The sequence below is a fragment of the Ranitomeya imitator genome, chromosome 1, assembly GCF_032444005.1.
Source record: "Ranitomeya imitator isolate aRanImi1 chromosome 1, aRanImi1.pri, whole genome shotgun sequence".
NCBI classification, from domain to species: domain Eukaryota; kingdom Metazoa; phylum Chordata; class Amphibia; order Anura; family Dendrobatidae; genus Ranitomeya; species Ranitomeya imitator.
The window spans coordinates 1,102,682,514-1,102,703,687 of record NC_091282.1 but is presented as its reverse complement, the minus strand read 5'-3'; the positions used below and the strand labels follow the sequence as shown (position 1 = coordinate 1,102,703,687).

General features: G+C 41.8%; 1 protein-coding gene across 2 annotated transcripts in view; it reads right to left on the bottom strand.

The window, feature by feature from the left end:
* STOX2 (storkhead box 2) overlaps positions 1 to 21,174 on the bottom strand; it is a 396,899-nt gene that overhangs the window by 33,294 nt on the left and 342,431 nt on the right. For both annotated transcript variants that reach the window (XM_069744291.1, XM_069744292.1), the window contains exon 2: positions 15,590 to 15,742. In XM_069744291.1, coding sequence (XP_069600392.1) covers positions 15,590 to 15,742 — 153 coding nt within the window. The remainder of the gene's footprint in view (positions 1 to 15,589; positions 15,743 to 21,174) is intronic.

Below are 21,174 nucleotides of genomic sequence, written 5' to 3'. Positions count from 1 at the left end.
ATTTTGTCCGGGAACAGGAAAGTCACTACTTATTATACAGAGCAAGGCATCATTCAAAGTAAAGTGATACAATAGGGGGAGTATTGAAACGTTATAATTATGAGGTTTTACCAGGTTAAAACCTGGTCATCAGTAAAACCTGATGACAGCGTACCTTTAAGGACAGACAAGTGAACAAGCTTTTCAAAAGGAAAATTGTTCAGGAAACAACATTTATTTCTAGAAGCATCTTTTTAATGTTTTTTTTTTGCTGATTTTAACAGTCAACTTTTTTTTTTTAGCATTCTTACAGCGTTTTTTTGACATTTTCTGTAATGACGTTTTTAAGATGTCTTTTTTCAACTAGGAAGAAAAAGCAAAAATGCTAGAAAAACATTAAAATGCTCTAGAACAGGGTCCCCAACCTGTAGCTCATGCTTACAGTACCATGTAAACCTATGGAAAACCAAATCCGCTGTGCCCATGGTGTGGAAAAAACCATGCGGAAACGCTGTGTTGTATTTACCGCAGCATGTCAATTCTTGATTCCGCAGCGTTTTACACCTGTTCCTCAATCGGAATCCGCAGATGAAATCCGCACAAAAAACACTGGAAATCAGCGGTAAATCCGCAAGTAAAACGCAGTGCGTTTTACCTGCGGATTTTTCAAAAACAGTGCGGAAAAATCTGCACACGAATTTGCAATGTGGGCACATAGCCTTAGGGTTAGGGCTGGAACTAGAGTTAGGGTTGGAATTAGGGTTAGAATTAGGGTTAGAATTAGGGTTAAGATTGGAATTGTGGTTAAGATTAGGGGTGTGTTGAGGTTAGGGTTGTGGTTAGGGTTATGGTTGGTTGTGTGTTGGGGTTAGGGTTGGGATTAGGGGTGTGATTACGGTTATGGTTAGAGTTGGGATTAGGGTTAGGGGTGTGTTGGGGTTAGAATTGAGGGGATTCCACTGTTTAGGCACATCAGGGGGTCTCCAATCACGACATGGCACCACCATTGATTCCAGCCAATCTTGCATTCAAAAAGTCAAATGGTGCTCCCTCCCTTCCGAGCCCCGACGTGTGAACAAACAGAGGTTTACCCAAACATATGGGGCATAAGTGTACTCAGTAAAAATTGTACAACAATTTTGAGGGTCTAATTTCTCCAGTTACCCTTGGAAAAATAAAAAAAAATGGGGGCTAAACAATTATTTTTGTGGGGGAAAAAGATTTTTTATTTTCACGACTTATAAACTTTTGTCAAGCACTTGGGGGTTCAAAGTGCTCACCACACATCTAGATAAGTTCCTTGGCGGTCTAGTTTCCAAAATGGGGTCACTTGTGGGGGGTTTCTACTGTTTAGGCACATCAGGGGCTCTGCAAACGTAACATGACACCTGCAAACCATTCCATCAAAGTCTGCATTCCAAAACATCACTACTTCCCTTCCGAGCTCTGCCATGCGCCCAAATAGTGGTTTACCCCACATATGGGGTATGATCGTACTCCGGACAAACTGGACAACAACTTTTGGGGTCCAATTTCTCCTGTTACCCTTGTGAAAATAAAAAATTGTGGGCTAAAAAATAATTTTTGAGGAAAGAAAAATGATTTTTTATTTTCATGGCTCTGCGTTAGAAACTTCTGTGGAGCACTTGGGGGTTCAAAGTGCTCATCACACATCTAGAGGAGTTTCTTGGGGGGGTCTAGTTTTCAAAATGGTGTCACTTGTGGGGGAGTTCAAATGTTTAGGCACACAGGGGCTCTCCAAACGCGACATAGTGACCGCTAACGATTGGAGCTAATTTTTCATTCAAAAAGTCAAATGGCGTTCCTTCCCTTCCGAGCCTTGCCGTGTGCCCAAGCAGTGGTTTGCCCCACATGTGAGCTATCGTTGTACTCAGGAGAAATTGCCCAACACATTTTAAGATCCATTTTATCCTGTAGCCCATGAGAAAATGAAAATACTGAGGCTAAAAGAATTTTTTTGTGAAAAAAAAGTATCTTTTTCATTTTTACGGATCAATTTGTGAAGCACCTGGGGGTTGAAAGTGCTCACTATGCATCTAGATGAGTTCCTTGGGGGGTCTAGTTTCTAAAATGGGGTCACTTGTGGGGGAGCTCGAATCTTTAGGCACACAGGGGCTCTCCAAATGTGACATGGTTTCCGCTAAAGATTGGAGCCAATTTTTCATTCAAAAAGTCAAATGGCCCTTCCGAGCCTAGTCGTGCACCCAAAAAGTGATTTCCCCCCCACATATGGGGTATCGGCGTACTCAGGACAAATTGTACAACAACTTTCGGGGTCCAGTTTATCCTTTTACCCTTGGGAAAATAAAAAATTGTTGCTAAAAATTCATTTTTGTGACTAAAAAGTTAAATGTTCATTTTTTTCCTTCCATGTTGCTTCTGCTGCTGTGAAGCACCTGAAGGGTTAATAAACTTCTTGAATGTGGTTTTGTGCACCTTGAGGGGTGCAGTTTTTAGAATGGTGTCACTTTTGGGTATTTTCAGCCATATAGACCCCTCAAAGTGACTTCAAATGTGAGGTGGTCCCTAAAAAAAAAAAAAAAAAAATGGTTTTGTAAATTTTGAGAAAATGAGAACTCGCTAGTCAAATTTTAACCCTTATAACTTCCTAGCAAAAATAAATTTTGTTTCCAAAATTATGCTGATGTAAAGTAGACTTGTGGGAAATGTTATTTATTAACTATTTTGTGTCACATAACTCTGGTTTAACAGAATAAAAATTGCTAAATTTTCAAAATTTTTGCCAAATTTCCGTTTTTCCCCCCCCACAAATAAACGCAAAAATTATCGACCTAAATTTACCACTAACATGAGGCTCAATATGTCACGAAAAAAATCTCAGAATCGCTAGGATCCTTTGAAGCGTTCCTGAGTCATTACCTCATAAAGGGACACTGGTCAGAATTGCAAAAAATGGCCAGGTCATTAAGGTCAAAATAGGCTGGGTCATGAAGGGGTTAAAGAGTTAAATAAAGACACACACAAAATCTGCGTTGACCGGGGTCACACTCGCGAGAAACTCGCACGAGTCTCGCACCTCAATACCCGGCAGCACTGGGACTGGAGCGTTCAGCTACATAGAAATACATGAAGACACAAAAGAGAATAGTTAAACCAAAAACACTCAGTTTGAAAAAAATTGCAGTAATCCGCAAGTGCTAGTAAAAGATGTAAAAAACAGGGTATTTGGTTGATACGTTTTTTGCAAAAAATGTATACTAAGCTGCTCTACCAATCTTCACGGTATACCCTTATCAGAGCAGTCCTAACTAGTGTATGCAATCCCTATCTGATGTATTTAAAAACCTGATCATCTGTATATTACCTGTGTGAACAGGGTTCAGAGAGGAAAAGTCCATGTGTGCATACAGAGTAGAACAGCTTATGTGCAGATAGCCCAGGAGGAGTGGTGGGTACCTCCCCAGTCTTGTAGACACAAGAGAACAATTATGGAAACAGGAACACATGGGCTACTTGCACAGTGAACAAGTCTGTAGAATCATGTTCACACACCACCAAGAAACCTGAAGACACAAAAGAGAATAGTTAAACCAAAAACACTCAGTTTGAAAAAAATTGCAGTAATCCGCAAGTGCTAGTAAAAGATGTAAAAAACAGGGTATTTGGTTGATACGTTTTTTGCAAAAAATGTATACTAAGCTGCTCTACCAATCTTCACGGTATACCCTTATCAGAGCAGTCCTAACTAGTGTATGCAATCCCTATCTGATGTATTTAAAAACCTGATCATCTGTATATTACCTGTGTGAACAGGGTTCAGAGAGGAAAAGTCCATGTGTGCATACAGAGTAGAACAGCTTATGTGCAGATAGCCCAGGAGGAGTGGTGGGTACCTCCCCAGTCTTGTAGACACAAGAGAACAATTATGGAAACAGGAACACATGGGCTACTTGCACAGTGAACAAGTCTGTAGAATCATGTTCACACACCACCAAGAAACCTGAAGACACAAAAGAGAATAGTTAATAGAAATACATGCAGCCGCACACTCCGGTCCGGAGTGCCGGCGTCAGTGCAGGGTATTGATGTGAGAGACTCGTGCGAGTTTCTCGCAAGTGTGATCCCCGCCTTAAAAGCAAGTCCAGAGTGGGAAAGCCAGCGACTGGGGGCCGACGTTTGTAGCCCAGGCTATGAATCTCAGCCCACAGCTGTATATTTAGCCTTTACTGGCTATTAAAAAAGGGGTACCCCTCCCCAAAATAAAATTGACGTGGGGTCCCCCTAAAATTTATAGCCAGAAAGGCTATGCAGACAGCTGCGGGCTGATATTCATAGCCAAGAGAGGGGCCATGGATATTGCCCCCTGGCTACAAATACCAGCTCCCAGACGCCAATTCCAGCACTTAGCCTCTCTCTTCCCACTGCCATGTAGCAGTGGCATATGGGGTAATAAGGGGTTAATGTCACCTTTGTATTGTAAGGCGGCATCAAGCCCGGTTAGTAATGGAGAACCGTCAATAAGACACCTATCCATTACTAATCCTATAGTAGTGAAAGAGTAAAAAAAAAAAAAAGGAAAAAAAGAAAAAAGACAGCCAGAAAAGAGTTAATTTCACCATACTCACAACCACGCCTAATTCCCCGGAGTCATTGATCACCTGTAAAAAATAAAAAATAATAAAACCAACCATATACTTCCTGTCCGACGTAGTCTAATTAATAACGAGTGTCCCACGACGATATCCCTTATAGAACAGTGACATCGGGTGAATTCACTGTTCTATAGGGCCTCCAGTGACACACTGACAGGAGATAATGGCTCCTGCAGTGCATCGCTGAAGAAGTTACTTGAGTTCATTGTCTCGCTTTATGGCAATGCTGCGTGGGAATTTTCTCACACAGCATTGCCGGCGAGAAAATGAACATAAGTGACCTCTCTCCCAGCAGCGGCAGAGGGATATACATCGCGGAGGATTACCCCCGCTGTCAGTTCATCGCGGAGGCCCAGTAGAGCACGGACTGTTCTACACTGGAGCACATCGTGGGACACTCATTATTAGCTGGACTATGGCGGAAAGGTAAGTATAGGTTGGTTTATTATGTTATTTTTATTACAGGAGAATCGAGGGCTTCGGGGACTAGGTGATTGGTAAGTATGTACTGTATGTTATATGTAGTATGTTCTGTATGGTTTTTTTTTAACTACTGAACACAGCGATTCCCATCATCGGCAATGTTGTCACTGTGAGCATTCATTGCCGGCTGGGAGCAGTAATCCCATCAGACAATGGCTGCTTACACAGACCCGCACGCACACAGGGACACACGCACACACACGCAGACCCCCCCCCCCCCCACACACACACACACACACACACACAGAACTCCACCCACACACTCTTCCCCTCTCCTGATCTGCAGCGTTTCTCACAGCAAAACCGCAGGTCTTTTTTACATCTGCAGGTTTGCTGCGGATGTGCCTAACTCAATAGAAATCAATGAGTTCAGAAACACTGCAGATCCGCCAAAAGAATTGACATGCTGCGTAAAAAAATCTGCAATTCTGCGCGTTTTTTTACGCAGCATGTGCACAACAAATGTCAATTTCACATAGACTAACATTGGTTGTGCACTACACTGCGGATTTGATGCGAATACGTGCGGCCAAAAACGCTGTGGAAACGCATCAAAATCTGCAACGTGTGTACAACGCCCAAATGGCTCATTCAGGCATCGTTTTTGGAATATGTGCTCTATATGTGTCTTTCACGGATAGAACAAGTCTGCACACAGTGTCATTAGGCAAGGGAGTATATTGCCCATATCATTTTTATCCAGATTTTTCAACTCCGCGCTGTATAAACGGGACTGCTTTTTGGATAAAGCAGATCAGGTGATGTGTCTTTGTGTAATGAGGGAGAGTGTAGCCATTATCAAGGTGTACAGAATTATTAGGTAGAAAAGGAAAAAGGAAGGAATCCGCCACGACCATTCAACATTCAAATTCCAGTTTATTCACAATTAAAAATAGGGATCCAAGGAAACCATGTTAAAACCTGACATGTTTCTGACGCAACACAATGGAATGAATTGTAAAAATTGTTTATATTTATTAATCTGTCAATTGGCGGATATCTTTTCCATTTGTGCAAGCATGCCAGCTTTTTGATGATTTTTTCTATATTCTTTTTAGCAGCCATCGGGGCTGGTGAATGCAGCGCAGTGTCTTGGATTCCTATTGCAATTAGTATTCTTGCATGTGATTGCTATTCACCGGTATATATGTCTTGTATGCGATTCAATAACTTATGATTAAGGGCGCCTGTGTTACATCAGAAACGCGTCCCTGGATCACTGTTTTTATTGTTTGTGAATAAACTGGAATTTTTACGTCAGATTCCTTCCTTTTTCCTCTTCTCCACGGCTGTGCCTCACCAGCAGATGCGGCACCCTCCACGTGTATTTCAACAGCGGACATTGATTACCTCACAGCACGGTGAGCTCCATTCCTTCCCCTCCTCGCCTCCTTTCTCAGAATTATTAGGTAGCTTGCTTTCCTCAGGCAAAAGGGGCCAAAAAACTGATTGAACCGAAAAGTCAAAAATTGTTATGTCTTTTTGCAGCAATCTTGTAATTCTTTACATATTGGAGCGTGATCACAAAACCATCAAAAGTTTTGTTACAAATGGTCATCAGGGTCACAAAAATGAGTGAAGAAAACAAACGTACATTAGCCACCAAAGATAAAATTTGAAGCGACCAGGAAGCCATAACCCTCCAGTGCTGTCATATTCCAGAACTGCAGCCTCCAAGAAGTACAAGGTGTTCAGTGCTCAGACATGGCCGAGGTAAGGAAGACTGGAACCCGACCTTCACTGGACGTCTGAACAGAAGTAAAAGTAATTTTGAAAATACACCACACTCACAAGTGGAAGATCATGCAAAATTATGAACAATTTATTGTGTACAAACACAAATGAAGCATCTCTAAACAAATGTAACAAAAAGCGTTATGAATAAATGACTTTTCGAACCCACCGGGTCCTTAATCATATATATCGCTGTGGAAAGAAAAAGTAAAATATACCATACATATATAAATTACAAACAATACCACATTATTAACACGGAGTACACAATAGGTAAAAGAACCCAAAATTAATAGCCCCAAAGTCCAAAACCTATAGGGAAAAGGAGAGATCGCACCAATCCAGAGCCGTGTCTGCATACATCACCCAAATCACACATGAGTTAGGAGAGATCAATACAAGATTACCTTTAATCAGAGAATGAGTAGTATACGTACACACCCAAAAGGGAGAAAATAATGTATTCAGTTCGTTTGCTGTAGGGAACAGTGTGAGAATTAAGGTACCGTCACACTCAGCAACTTTGCAAAGAGAACGACAACAATCCGTGACGTTGCAGCGTCCTGGATAGCGATCTCGTTGTGTTTGACACGCAGCAGCGATCTGGATCCCGCTGTGCCATCGCTGGTCGGAGCTAGAAGTCCAGAATTTTATTTTGTCGCCAGGTCGGCGTGTATCGTCATGTTTGACATCAAAAGCAACGACGCCAGCAACAAGCATAGGGCCCCTAGATGTGTGTCGGATCGGTACACTCCGGCTGTTTGACATGGAGCTAACAACAGCGAGAACGATAAGTGAGTCGCCGTTACGTCACTGGATCGCTCCTGCATCGTTCTGGAGCTGCTGTGTTTGACGTCTCTACAGCGACCTAAACAGCGACTCTCCAGCGATCTAGTTTAGGTCGGCTCGTTGTCTATATCGCTGTAGCGTCACTGAGTGTGATGGTACCTTTAGATAAGACTCCTAGTGAAAGTCAGAGAGATAATAAGGTAGTCCATTTACCTAGAGAAGTGGTTTGCAGCGCTTGAATCAGGAATATGTCACTAAGGCGGAACCTGCAAGATTATGTATGGAATAGGGATTTGTAGTGTCACTAAGGTTAGCAATGAACCCATAATGTCTGCCCATGTGGATATTATATGTAGCCGTGGGTATTACCTTTTGCTGCAGCCAGAAAAGGCGGCGCTCCCGCGCCCTGCTAGTTCTGTGTGTGCCTGTGATGGTATCCATGGCGTTTATAAATTCATGTGTGCTGTGCAAACCGGAAAAGGCTCATATGCCGCTGGAAGTGACGCAGGGTAATGCCCTGCAGGCCCTGTATGCGTACTGCGCCTGCGCGATAGTTGCTAGGGACGCCAGTGACGCGCATGCCGCCGGAAAAGACGCTGAGTAAGTCCTGTGTATACTGCGCATGCGCGGTAGTAGCCAGTGACGCCGGTTTGAACAGCACACATGGATTTATAAACGCCATGGATACCATCACAGGCACACACAGCACTAGCAAGGCACGGGAGCGCCGCTTTTCCTGGCTGCAGCAAAAGGTAATACCCACGGCTACATACAATATCCGCATGGGCAGACATTGTGGGATCATTGCTAACCTTAGTGACACTACAAATCCCTATTCCATACATAATCTTGTAGGTTCCGCCTTAGTGACATATTCCTGATTCAAGCGCTGCAAACCACTTCTCTAGGTAAATGGACTACCTTATTATCTCTGACTTTCACTAGGAGTCTTATCTAATTCTCACACTGTTCCCTACAGCAAACGAACTGAATACATTATTTTCTCCCTTTTGGGTGTGTACGTATACTACTCATTCTCTGATTAAAGGTAATCTTGTATTGATCTCTCCTAACTCATGTGTGATTTGGGTGATGTATGCAGACACTGCTCTGGATTGGTGTGATCTCCTTTTCCCTATAGGTTTTGGACTTTGGGGCTATTAATTTTGGGTTCTTTTACCTATTGTGTACTCCGTGTTAATAATGTGGTATTGTTTGTAATTTATATATGTATGGTATATTTTACTTTTTCTTTCCACAGCGATATATGATTAAGGACCCGGTGGGTTCAAAACGTCATTTATTCATAACGCTTTTTGTTACATTTGTTTAGAGATGCTTCATTTGTGTTTGTACACAATAAATTGTTCATAATTTTGCATGATCTTCCACTTGTGAGTGCGGTTTATTTTCAAAATTACTAGTATTTGGGACTTTGATCCACTATACCAGCACCACTAATCTATTCTTCAAAAGATTGCAGACCAATTATTTATAAATCGTGAACAGAAGTAAAAACTCCAAGACTGGGCCAAGAAATATCTGAAGACAGATTTATCAAAGGTTTTATGGACTGGTGAGATTAACTCTTGAGGGGCCATATGGCTGGACCAGTAATAGGCGCAGACCTCCACTTCATACAGCAAGGTGGAGGTAGGCCCTGCTATTGGCTGGTATTAAAGATGATCTAGTTGGACCTTTTGCAATTGAAGATTGAGTCAAAGTCGACTCCCAAACCTACTGACAATTTTTAGGAGACCTTTTCTTCAAGCAGTCGTACAGGAAAAAGTCTGCATCTTTCAAGAAAATCATGAAAGGTCTTTGACCTAAACCCTATTTAGAACTTGTGGGACTTCAAATTGCAGATTTATGGAGAAGGAAAACGGTACACTTCTCTGAAAAGTGTCTGGGAGACCGTGGTTGGTGCTGCCCGAAAGACTGATCGTCAACAGAATAAAAGAAACTGACAGACTCCATGGATGGAAGGCTTATGTCCGTTATTGAAGAAAAGGCGGCTATATTGGTCACTGATTTTTTTTAATGTACGGTAATTTTGTACATTTTGAGTTATTTACTTATTATTCTCACTTTAACAGATTAAAATAAACAATTGATATGGGAAAATTCCATGTTGGAAGAATGTGCTGTATCCATGAAAAACCCCATTATAGTCTAAGGTGCTATTCAGATGCCTGTGTGTCTATGTTCAAAACTCATGGATGAAAAAAGGCCAATACAAGTATACTGTATATATCCGCCAAAAACACAGCACATGGATGGTATCAGTGTGCGGTCTGTATTGAACACTGGAAAAGTATAGGAGAAGCCTTCTAATGTATTTATCTATCAGTGAAAAACACTGATGACACGGATGTTAAAAACACAGACCACACCCTGCTATTTTTTATGTACGTGTTTAAACATGGATGTGTGAGTGAGGCCTAAAAAAGACAAAGCCTGACCCTCGCAATAAAGCAGAGCAGTGCTTCACAAGCTCTTTGGGAGAGAACTTGTAAGTACTGTGCTTCTTGTTTAGAAGGCTGGCCACTGTCGTCGATAGACTGCAGCGGTAGACGGTAACCTAAGCAACAAGCAGGAAATAAGAACATTAAAAATGACTTTAAATCTTAAGGTACTGATGGGTATTAGAGCAAAGTTGATCTGACCTTTCATGTTTGGGAGCATGGACAACTCCAATCTGTACCGGGACCTTCGGACTCATTTATTGTGGGAAATAAGGATTGGGCATATTGAATTTTAATGCCCAATCGTTTTGTGCTCAGGAGAGATAAACCACACCAGAGCTATTTGGCAGCTGCTTATTCGCCTCTCTTCATTGAAATCACATGCATGAAATCACATGCACAGATAGTGGGCTCCATGTGTAAGGGGGGACGGGAGGAATAGATGTCAACTGGAGCTGGAGAATGTGCATTGCTTAGACTCTCCATAAATGATCTGCACGTGAACAACAAGGCGCAAAACCAACAGATCATTGCCATGAGATTGTAAGGTTTAGTAACTAAGCAAAGACATGAAATAGAATAATAAATAAAATGATTTGAGATGTATAGCTCATAGGATAGAAGAAATGAAGCAGAACCGAGCTGGACAAACAAAGCGCCACTGCAGAGCAGATCATGGCTTCATGTTTCCCTGGCAGAGTGTCAGGAACAGACCATTACATCACCATTCCACCATAATACACATTAACACCTTATAGTCTCCTGAGTAGTCCACAATGTCAAAACATTTTAACACTATTGGTTCAGAAAAATTTTTTCAGTCATATTATAACCATTTACAACAAATTATAACGTTTTAAAAAAGATCTAATCAACTTCAAATAGTGTATTAGGTTCCCACCCAAGTCCCAGCATCTTTGTCAGCAAGAATAGGGACTGCAGAAAATGTTTTATTTGTGATATAAAATCTCATAATTACTAACAAATACCTAAAGTCATGCATATGAGCAGAGCCTAGAAGTATGTTCTCATTTCTTTCTGAAAAAATCTACATTTTTTTAATTGCTTTCTGTTCTGTTTTTTTTTGGGGGGGGGGGGGATCCATGAGTTTTCATGCAAGAGGAATGTTTTTCTATTGATTCAATAAGCAAAAATACCATAGGAATTGACATGTTACATATGGCTTTCCACAATAAAAAAAGACATGGAAAATAACAGCACCATCTTCCTTGTAGACATGTTTTCCCTCCAACATCAATAGTACAAAGCTTATTCAATGGGTATTTTGATAATTTTTAATGTGAATTTTTGAGCAGAGTCCGCTCTAAAGTCCACGTGAGCATACCCCAATGTAAAAAAAAAAAAAGTAAAGTGCCATGGAATAAATGGCACTATAATAATAAATAATAATGTAAAACATTTTGCTCATTTTAGTAATATACCCTTAATTTTCACACTGCAGTTAGTTCCAGAATTATAGGGGTATTCAAAAGTTTGGAAGTTATATCCTTAACATGGGATATTATCTGATCACTGGGGGTCCGACTGGTTAAGAGCCCTGTGGTCGATCATATGCGCAACCACTTCATTTATTCTTAATGTGACCCCTGGAGAATGCCAAGAGGTGCCCTATGGCTGGTGTTTGTTAGTCCCATAGGAATAAATGGAGCAGCAGTGTGAAAGACTTCCCATTCACAAGGGGCTCTTTAGAGTCCTGGTTCTTGGAATTGGTGGGTGGTCCCCGCATTCAGACCTCCAGCAATCAAGAAGTTATTCCCTATCCCAAGAATAGGGAATAAATAGGTATTCTCAAGTTTCGAAGTTAAGGTGCCTTATGCCTAGAAAATTTCCAGCAAGGCATATTTGACCAAAAATCATCCGCAAACTCATCACAAGAGAGATGGATCCCTGAGTGGGCAAGAAAGGCCAGATAGGGCCGAAACTTTGCCTTGTCTTCCCATTGTTGTAATTTTTTATACTATGCTATAAAAATCTAAGTTTTTAAGGATTATCCTATGGAGCCTCGGGAATCTTGGATAGTCTACGACTTTTGAGCCTAGTGGGAAGCCCTACCGAGCAAGCACAAAATGTATCAATGGTGCATCGGACCTGGACAATGGATTGACCAGCCGCAAACTCGTCAAGAGGATAATGTATCCCTGTCTGGGCCAGGTTTATCACTGTAATGATTCTTGAACAGGAACATGAAATTTCAAATACGGTATATTTTCACTATTCTCCCTAGCTGATTCCATAAGTCTGCCACTTAGCATAGTCAGGATGCTGTTTATGGGTTACAGAGAGGAATTATATTGCCTGAAGCATGGATACCCATGCTATGGAGAACATTTTTCTACCAGTCCGGTAGAAATATTATCCTAAAACCCACAAAACCAGAGGTATTCTATAACTATTCTATTTATATAATCGCTCTATACAGAATATTCACAGTCTGATTTTATCATTGTTTGTAAGGACAATAAAACAGAATATATTAAGTGAAGCACCCATCCTTTTATAAGATTCCCTTTTTATTACACACATATTCAGGCTGTAGGTTTCCAGGTCTATTGGTAGTAAAACGCAGTCACCCAGGAGAGGAAAAGCGGAGAGGAGAGAAGGAGCGAGTTGAAAAGGTGAGCGAGCTTGTTTGAAGTAACCCGTGAATGTAATAAAAGAGAATTGAAGATTAAGATGGATTCCTGAGCAAGGTGTCTTGTTGTTCGTCCCCAGCTGTTCCTAAAGGTACTGTCACACTAGACGATATCGCTAGCGATCCGTGACGTTGCAGCGTCCTCGCTAGCGATATCGTCCAGTGTGACAGGCAGCAGCGATCAGGCCCCTGCTGGGAGATCGCTGGTCGGGGAAGAAAGTCCAGAACTTTATTTCGTCGCTGGACTCCCCGCAGACATCGCTGAATCGGCGTGTGTGACACCGATTCAGCGATGTCTTCACTGGTAACCAGGGTAAACATCGGGTAACTAAGCGCAGGGCCGCGCTTAGTAACCCGATGTTTACCCTGGTTACCAGCGTAAAAAAACAAACAGTACATACTTACATTCAGCTGTCTGTCCCTTGCCGTCTGTTTGCTGCACTGACTGCTGGCCGTAAAGTGAAAGCAGAGCACAGCCACAGCGGTGAGTCACCGCTGTGTGACTCACCGCTGTGCTGTGCTTTCACTTTCACTTTGCGGCCAGCAGTCAGTGCAGCAAACAGACGGCAAGGGACAGACAGCTGAATGTAAGTATGTACTGTTTGTTTTTTTACGCTGGTAACCAGGGTAAACATCGAGTTACTAAGCGCGGCCCTGCGCTTAGTTACCCGATGTTTACCCTGGTTACCGGGGACCTCGGGATCGTTGGTCGCTGGAGAGCGGTCTGTGTGACAGCTCTCCAGCGACCAAACAGCGACGCTGCAGCGATCCGGATCGTTGTCGGTATCGCTGCAGCGTCGCTTAGTGTGACGGTACCTTTACATCTGAGCTCACCATCTAGTGTATCAGCAAGAAAAATACTTCTCCGCTATCCCTAGTTAGTAGATGCACCCTCAGACCCGCTGACCGCTGTCTACAGGTTCATTTGTACTTCGGGTAATAATTGGTTTTATCAAATGCCAATTTGACAATTTTCATGTAGTGATTATTGCTACAATTTGACATTTTTGGTGGGAACATATGAACAAAAAATCTGAGGTACTGGAATCTTCCTCCTCCTTCCACCCCCATCTCATGGGGAACAGAAGGGTAATATCTCCATGGTGTAGGGTAAGGATTCCTGCAGACGCCTGTGGAAAATTGGTCCGATCTTGGACTGCAATACACGGACTGGCCGCGGGTCTAATGGCCTGAAAGCCTCACAGGAATATATGAAGCCGTGACGCTCGAGTTGGGAGAACCATGGAGAGTCTTTACATTGCAGGCTGAGATCACACGGATTGGTACGGACGTCTGCATGAGCCCTCTGAAACAAGCTATTAGAGCTAACACTGGACCCAATGGCACCTGCCTGATCCTTGCCTAGAAGAAAAAAAAAAATCACAATAGACCAAGAATTGTCTCACCTCATAGAAAATCTAGGTTCCCATCTGTTTAGTTCATTTCCTTTGCTCTACTTTGACATAGGAGCAGAAATGGTGGTGCTTTATATGCTACATGATGACCATCCATGGAGCTTCACGGGCCGCACTGACTATAATGGGGTTGCACAGCTTTCCGTCATGGTAGCTGCCATGTTTCCACAATCTGCATCAGCAATACGGATGTGAACATCCTCCTCAGCGAGCCAAGGCTCAAGGTCATTATCACCTGCCTCCAGCTTCAAACTAGCCCACACATTACTGTGACGTCCTAGAAATAATGATGAACGGAGCATGATCTGATCTCCGGGGGAACCAGCGAGCAGGACATGGTGAGGAAATACTGCACCATTTGCCTTTAATTTGCCTCATGAGCCAAGTAGAACAATAAAATAGACATTATATGGGATAACTGTAAAAGCAGATGTGGCTGTTGTGTGTCGGGAGAGAGGACTATGTGCAATGCTCCAGATGTGCTACCCCTCGATGAACCCTGTGATGAAGTATACCGGGTCTCTGTACAGAGTGGATGTTTGGATTATGACCTCTTTACAATACGGCCATGTAAAACAACTACCGATATGTCCTAAAGGGCTGTCCCTTTTTAACCTCTTGCCATCTTTAGGGCATCTGCGTTTTTTAAGCAAAAGAACCTTCAGGAAAATGCTGGTTGTGTTTTATCTAAAGCGTCTTTTTGACGTTTTTTTTAAATTTCCAAATATAGCAAGATTGTGGTGACTTCCAAGCAAAAACTGCCACAAGAATCAACTGGTCACTTAATTTTTCCGAATCACAGCAGAAGTTACAAAAGATGGAAAGCATAAGTTCATTCTTTTCGTTGATTTTTTTTTGTTCTTTTTCAGGCGGGTTCCAGATGGAATTTGCCCGAAAAGGACGCCGTGTGCTCATGCCCTTAGGGCAGGTGCAGATGAGCGAATTTTTGGTCAAAGTGCAATCCGACAAAACATCAGATCACACTAGGTCTTATGTTAGTGTATGGGGCCATGGACATGTTCGATATTTTCCTGGTACAGAGAATGTCAGAGAAAGGAAAATGGCTGCATGCCCTAATTAGAACAGATATTAGGATTGCACTCAGCCGCGCAAGTCAATGAGTCTGTGGAACCACCAGACTGCACTTGGATGACATCTGAGTGCAGCCCGATTTCCACAAACTGAAAGAATGGAGAAGATGGTGAAATTATTTTCTCCATCTTCTCCTCATCTGAGAGAATCTGATCACATTATGATCACACTCCGCTTAGAGTGTGATTTGTATAATGGGGCCGATTCTCTCTGATGAGAGTAGCTACGGCCGTCTGCACCTGCCCTTAGAGTGGATTTCCATGCTTACTAATGTCTATGTCTTAATATGAAGAGGACGATTCAGCTAAAGAGCAAGACACAGGTGCAAAGAAAGGCCATGTTTACCTGGGAAACAGGTGGTTAGGTGCTCCATTAGTGCTTCTTGCGTGACAGGTTTTCTTGCAGAGTTCATAGCGGAGATGGCCAAGCAGAGGATTTCCCCAAGAGGAATAAACTGTGACTGGCTGATTGGAGACATACTGATGGGCGAAACATCACCTGAGCAGAAAGCAGAAATCTATGTCATATAGAGCGTTCACAGCGAGAACACACACAGTCCTACAAGCACTCGTCACAGCAGACATCATAGTCATGGATTACGTAGCAATACTTCATTGTACAAGTGACAAAGCCACTGCTCCCAGCAGAATACGTTCATTCACTGTCAGTGGCAGCAATACAGAAGCAGGGCCGGGGATCTGGAGGAGAGAATTACAATCATCTACAAGCACTAGGCGTGGGAATAAGGAATTAGTGTAATGTGCGTTGGAATTACAATTTCTATATTCCAGCGCTTGCGAAGCGTCCATGTAAAGGGTGGGACCAGCTCATTTCTCACAATGAAACTTGACAGCTTGTACAGGGAAATCTGAGAATTGCATTGTGGCAATATGACTGGAAAATCACGTTGGGAGATAATAGAGGATCAAAAAATCACCTTATTAAAGTGCGAGATTGTTCTAGTAATCATAGAGGATAAAACACATTGCAAACCCCAATAAGTAAAGGATTTACATGCATGGCATCTTCCATATTTATGGCACCACTGGGACCCCGTTGTACGCCGCAGGCACGTCTACCTGTCCTCTTGGGCCTTATTCTGGCTCCTCAGGGTGGAACCTGCATTTACCACTCATCTCCGGCACATCGTTTAGCTAGATCAGAAACGTAAAATGTGGGAACGACCCTTCAAGACTCAATCCCAGAAGTAGGAAGACTAGGTCTCATTTACTGACCAAGCATAATCTGCAGATAGCAACATTTTAGGAATGAACAAGGGTAGAAAAAAACTAAAGAAAATGTACAATTTCTCATCATACAGTGTTCGGGCGAATCAGATGGCCGCATACATCGGACCGAGATGGGAACGCAGTGCACAACTTCATAGAAGTTCCGATCTCGGTCCGATTTATGCGGCCCTCTGACTGCCCCCTAAGGGGATTTCCTATTAGCATTTTTACATTGTTTCTTTTTTAGGAACAAGAAAAAAGTTAATGGGTTATCCCACAAGCAAATTACACTTTAATTAATAGATCCTGCAATAAAAATAAGTTCCAAAATTGGATGCGTTAGAAAAAAATGTTCCTGTCCCGAGATAATCTTATGAATGGAAGAAAAAGTGCATCATACGTGGGGCCACTATGCTTCCATTATGAGCGCTTTCACATGGCATCAGCTATACTACAGATATATTTTTTACATTAATTCTGTTTGTTCCTAAAAATGGAATGAAAAAAACAAAACATCAACGCTGGTGTGAACATAGCACTATAGATCTGCATTGGTGATAGACGAAAGACAGTGGTATCTATACATCAGACATATTTGCAAACTTAAGTATATACAAATGCACGTATGAACACACAGCATGCCCCATACTACAGCTCTATAACCTGCTAATACTTCTGAAACCATAAACATTGGTAGTAAAAAACAAACGTTAAATACATTATTAGTGATGGGGACTTTTAAATATTATAAAACGTATTTAATATCACGTTAAGTCATTGCTCGGTGTTCTACTTTAATATTATGTTGTCGTGAAGCAATAACTCAAAGTTTACTATTATCCAAGCTGGATTGATCTTCACCAAACCAAACCTGGGGGTCTCTAGCTCGCTCCTAGGCAACAGGGGAAGTGTACATTTATACAGATGGCAGGGCAGACATTCTAGCATGTAAAGCTTGCATGGGAAGCCCTATGGAAAAAAAGGATATATAAAATATAACTTCATACATTAATTATTAAAAACCAACACAGACACCATACATAAATAGCGCACACAGAGTTCACCCTGGGTATAGACCCTCATCTTGACCACTAATACGAGAATGGCGCCCCCCTCCCTCAACTGCTAACCCCCACTGCCCTGTTTGACCCTACAGATAAGTGAAGTCAATCACCCACTCATGCACTAGGGGGGATGAAGGGGAAAAGTTTATCAGACCGGCAGTCAGCTGAGGTTCAAAGATGTGGGTAGGTCAGTGTCAAAGAGAGAAATACGGGCGAGTGAACCCCAAAAGCATCATTTGGATATGAATCAGATAAATGAATATACAACAAAGTGATGTACATAAGTGAATAAATACCCTTCTATGCTGTTATCTATCTGAACAAACCTGCCTAGCAGCAGAGGAGGTTGGCACCCTACTTGATGGCGGATATGGTACCCCTGAGACCCTGGGAGTCCCTATAATAGGATATATAACCCCCAAGGAAGAATGCAGGCAGGCAATATTAGTTTCATGATGGAAAGTAGAAGCAATCAGAGACAGGGTCAGTTCAACTGAAAACCTTGCAGCAGATAGCGGACATAGAGTAAACAGCATAAAGAGGTACGGTACTTATGTTAGTAGTTAAAACCTCTACGCGTTTCACCACACATGGCTCATCAGGAGGTAGGATAAATTGGTGCTGCAACAAACCAACTGACCCATCAAACACCCGACAAAGCAACTGTGAAACGCGCGTCGGGTGCTTGGTGGGTGAGTATGGTTACAAATCTTTATACTCTGTGGATACATCTTTAATACATGTAATACATGTTCGATGACTACTCACATTCTACACTTTACTCAATGGATATATATATATATATAGTTTGTGTGTGTGACCCCAACGCTGACATTTTATATCTTTGGGGTTCCTACAGGGGCTCACCCACCATTTTCTATCTCTGTGTGTTTGCATTTTTGAATTTTATCATACATTTTTATGTTTGTACTTAACACATGATTAAAAGTAAATTTTATTAACTATATTGTCCTGGCACATATTTGCTTTTTGGTATCTGGATTTTACAATCTTTTGATGTTTGTCAACGTGATGTCAGAATCGCCGGCAAGAGGTGTTTGTGACTGCTCTGAGCCAGCACAGATCTGCCCCATGGTAAAAAAAAAAACCTCAAATAGTCCCGACAACTCCTCTAAGGAGCAAATATCTTTCTAGGAATGTTCTTTCATACAAAGCGATTTCGAGGACCAGAGATCTCACAAGTCCCAGTTATATAATATTATGGGTGGCTCAGTGGTTAGCACTGTTGCTTTGCAGTGCTGGGGTCCTAGGTTCAAATCCCACCAATGACCATATCTGCAAGGAGCTTGTATGTTCTCCCCGTGTTTGCGTGGGTTTCTTCCGGGTTCTCCGGTTTCCTCCCATATTTCAAAGACATACTGATAGGGAATGTAGATCATGGGGACATTGATGATGTCTGTAAAGCGCTGCGGAATTAATGGCGCTATATAAAGGAGTAAAATAAATAAATGGGTTATAGGAGATGAATTTCTACAACCCATTTAGGAGATATATATATATGTCGTCCTAGCTGTGTCCTTTCTTTCTTATCCTTTTTTTTTTTACACAGGTAGACTGAATGAACTTTATTTTTACCCATTGACTCCCAGCAGTGGATCAGTTAAAAAATGGATCAGACTTGGCTGGAACTCTTCCGCGTTTCCTTTGTTTGATAATTCCCATAGACTTGAATGGCAGAGACTGCAGAGCCATGCTCTCAGTCTCATAGACCAAACACAGGGATTCATTTTTAAAATGAATGTCTGTATCTGTATGGATAAGAAAAAACTCTGTGCTGTCCAAAAAAACTACTGTAGGTTGTATCACATGCATGTGTTAATGCAGACTTGGGTAAAAACTCAGGTTCACTTTGAGAGAGCAGCTTGTGGAAGTAAAGAATTTAGTTTTCTGTTGGTGCAGTCACTACAACAGGTATAAAGATCCTGAGGAAGAAACATTATGGCAAGGACCTGTTCAGTGTCAGCAGTGTTGTGGATAGCGGTTTATTATTATTTCATATGTATATTTGAGAGCTGGGAACTGATTCAGGGTCTGAAACTGATTAGTATAACATTTTTATCCCTTAGATTTACCTAGAATTTGGCCATTAGTATTAATCATGGCATCACATCATTCTCATTAATGTTTGTTGCAATCTTTTGGTATCTATTAAGGGGGAGATGAGGTCAGGCCATTGCTATATTTTTGCTCGCCTTTATTAGAATGTACAGTATTTAGCCTCCTTGGCTTTTTAGATGTTTTAATTAGGTCTTTAAGTATTCCTTTGTTGTTTAATAAAAATTATTAGGTGATCCCAAACGGTCTATATATACTTTTTTTCCCTCTTAAATGGATTAGCGCATGGTATATGTTAGATGATCCAATTTGTACTTATTGGTAATTTCTCTCTAGTCAATAATAGACACAACACACATTAACCCTATTTCAGGAATGATTGCACGGTTTTAGTTTTTACAAGAATTTACTGTCGGCACATCATACATTCTAGCTTCATTCATGTATTTTCTGGAGGCCATTAACTTTTGTTGTTGCTTATAGTAAATGGGCTCTGATTTAATCTCTCCTGCCAGAGGGGGCAGAGAATGCACCATGCTTCAGCTCATGCCTGCTGCCGTCTATGAACGCACCGCATAACATGGAGGAGATGACAACTTTCAATGTTTTCTAAACCACCGGCCTCAATGCAGAGGCTGAATGCACAATAATGGCTGTGCCCCAAGTAGGAGATGTCTGCAGGCCAGACAAAGTGAGATGAGTTACTTAAAATATCTGGTCTCCATACATGCGGATCCATACAGCAGGTAGGGAAATAAATGAAGAGAGCTGGCCGGGCGATTCACTGCAGTAGCATCAATTGCTTTATATTTCAGATTTTCATTCCTGCATAAATGGAGTCTTTTCCAATATAATCCAAGTTTCCCTAGCAAATATCTATTTGTAGGGTTTAAATGAGATACAGCTATACACTGGATGTAAAGAATATATTAGGAAACTGCACAAATAACAATTCCCTAATGAGAGTATAATCAGAATGACTACCTCTATAGTGGTCAAATACTACCTGACAGAATTGAAGCAAAATCCAAATATTCTACAAACGCCCTGCAAACTGTCCAAAATATGTTTTCTCTGACCGTCTAAACTCTATTTAAGGTACATTCACATAGTGAAACTCATTGTACCGCCACATGCATTCATAGAATAGTAGCTGCGCTCTCAGTTCGCATTTTATATACATTCTATTAACATATTCCAAGCGGTTTCCATGTGGTTGATAATATCTATTTATACCAGTTTGGTAAAACCCACAAATAAACCACGTAGTAAATGCATTGCAAAAGACATGATGTATAGCGGTCATAATACTGTGTGTGGGGGCTGTCGGGACCATCATAAGGTGTGTGGAGGGCTATGAGATACATCATACTGTGTGGGGGCTGTCGCGTCCATCATAAGGTGTGTGGGGGGCTGTGAGGTACATCATACTGTTTGTGGGAGCTGTCGGGTCCATCATAAGGTGTGTGGGGGGCTGTGAGATACATCATACTGTGTGTGTAGAGCTGTGGAGTCAATTACACTATGTGGGGATTTTGGGGTCCATCATACAGCGTGGGGG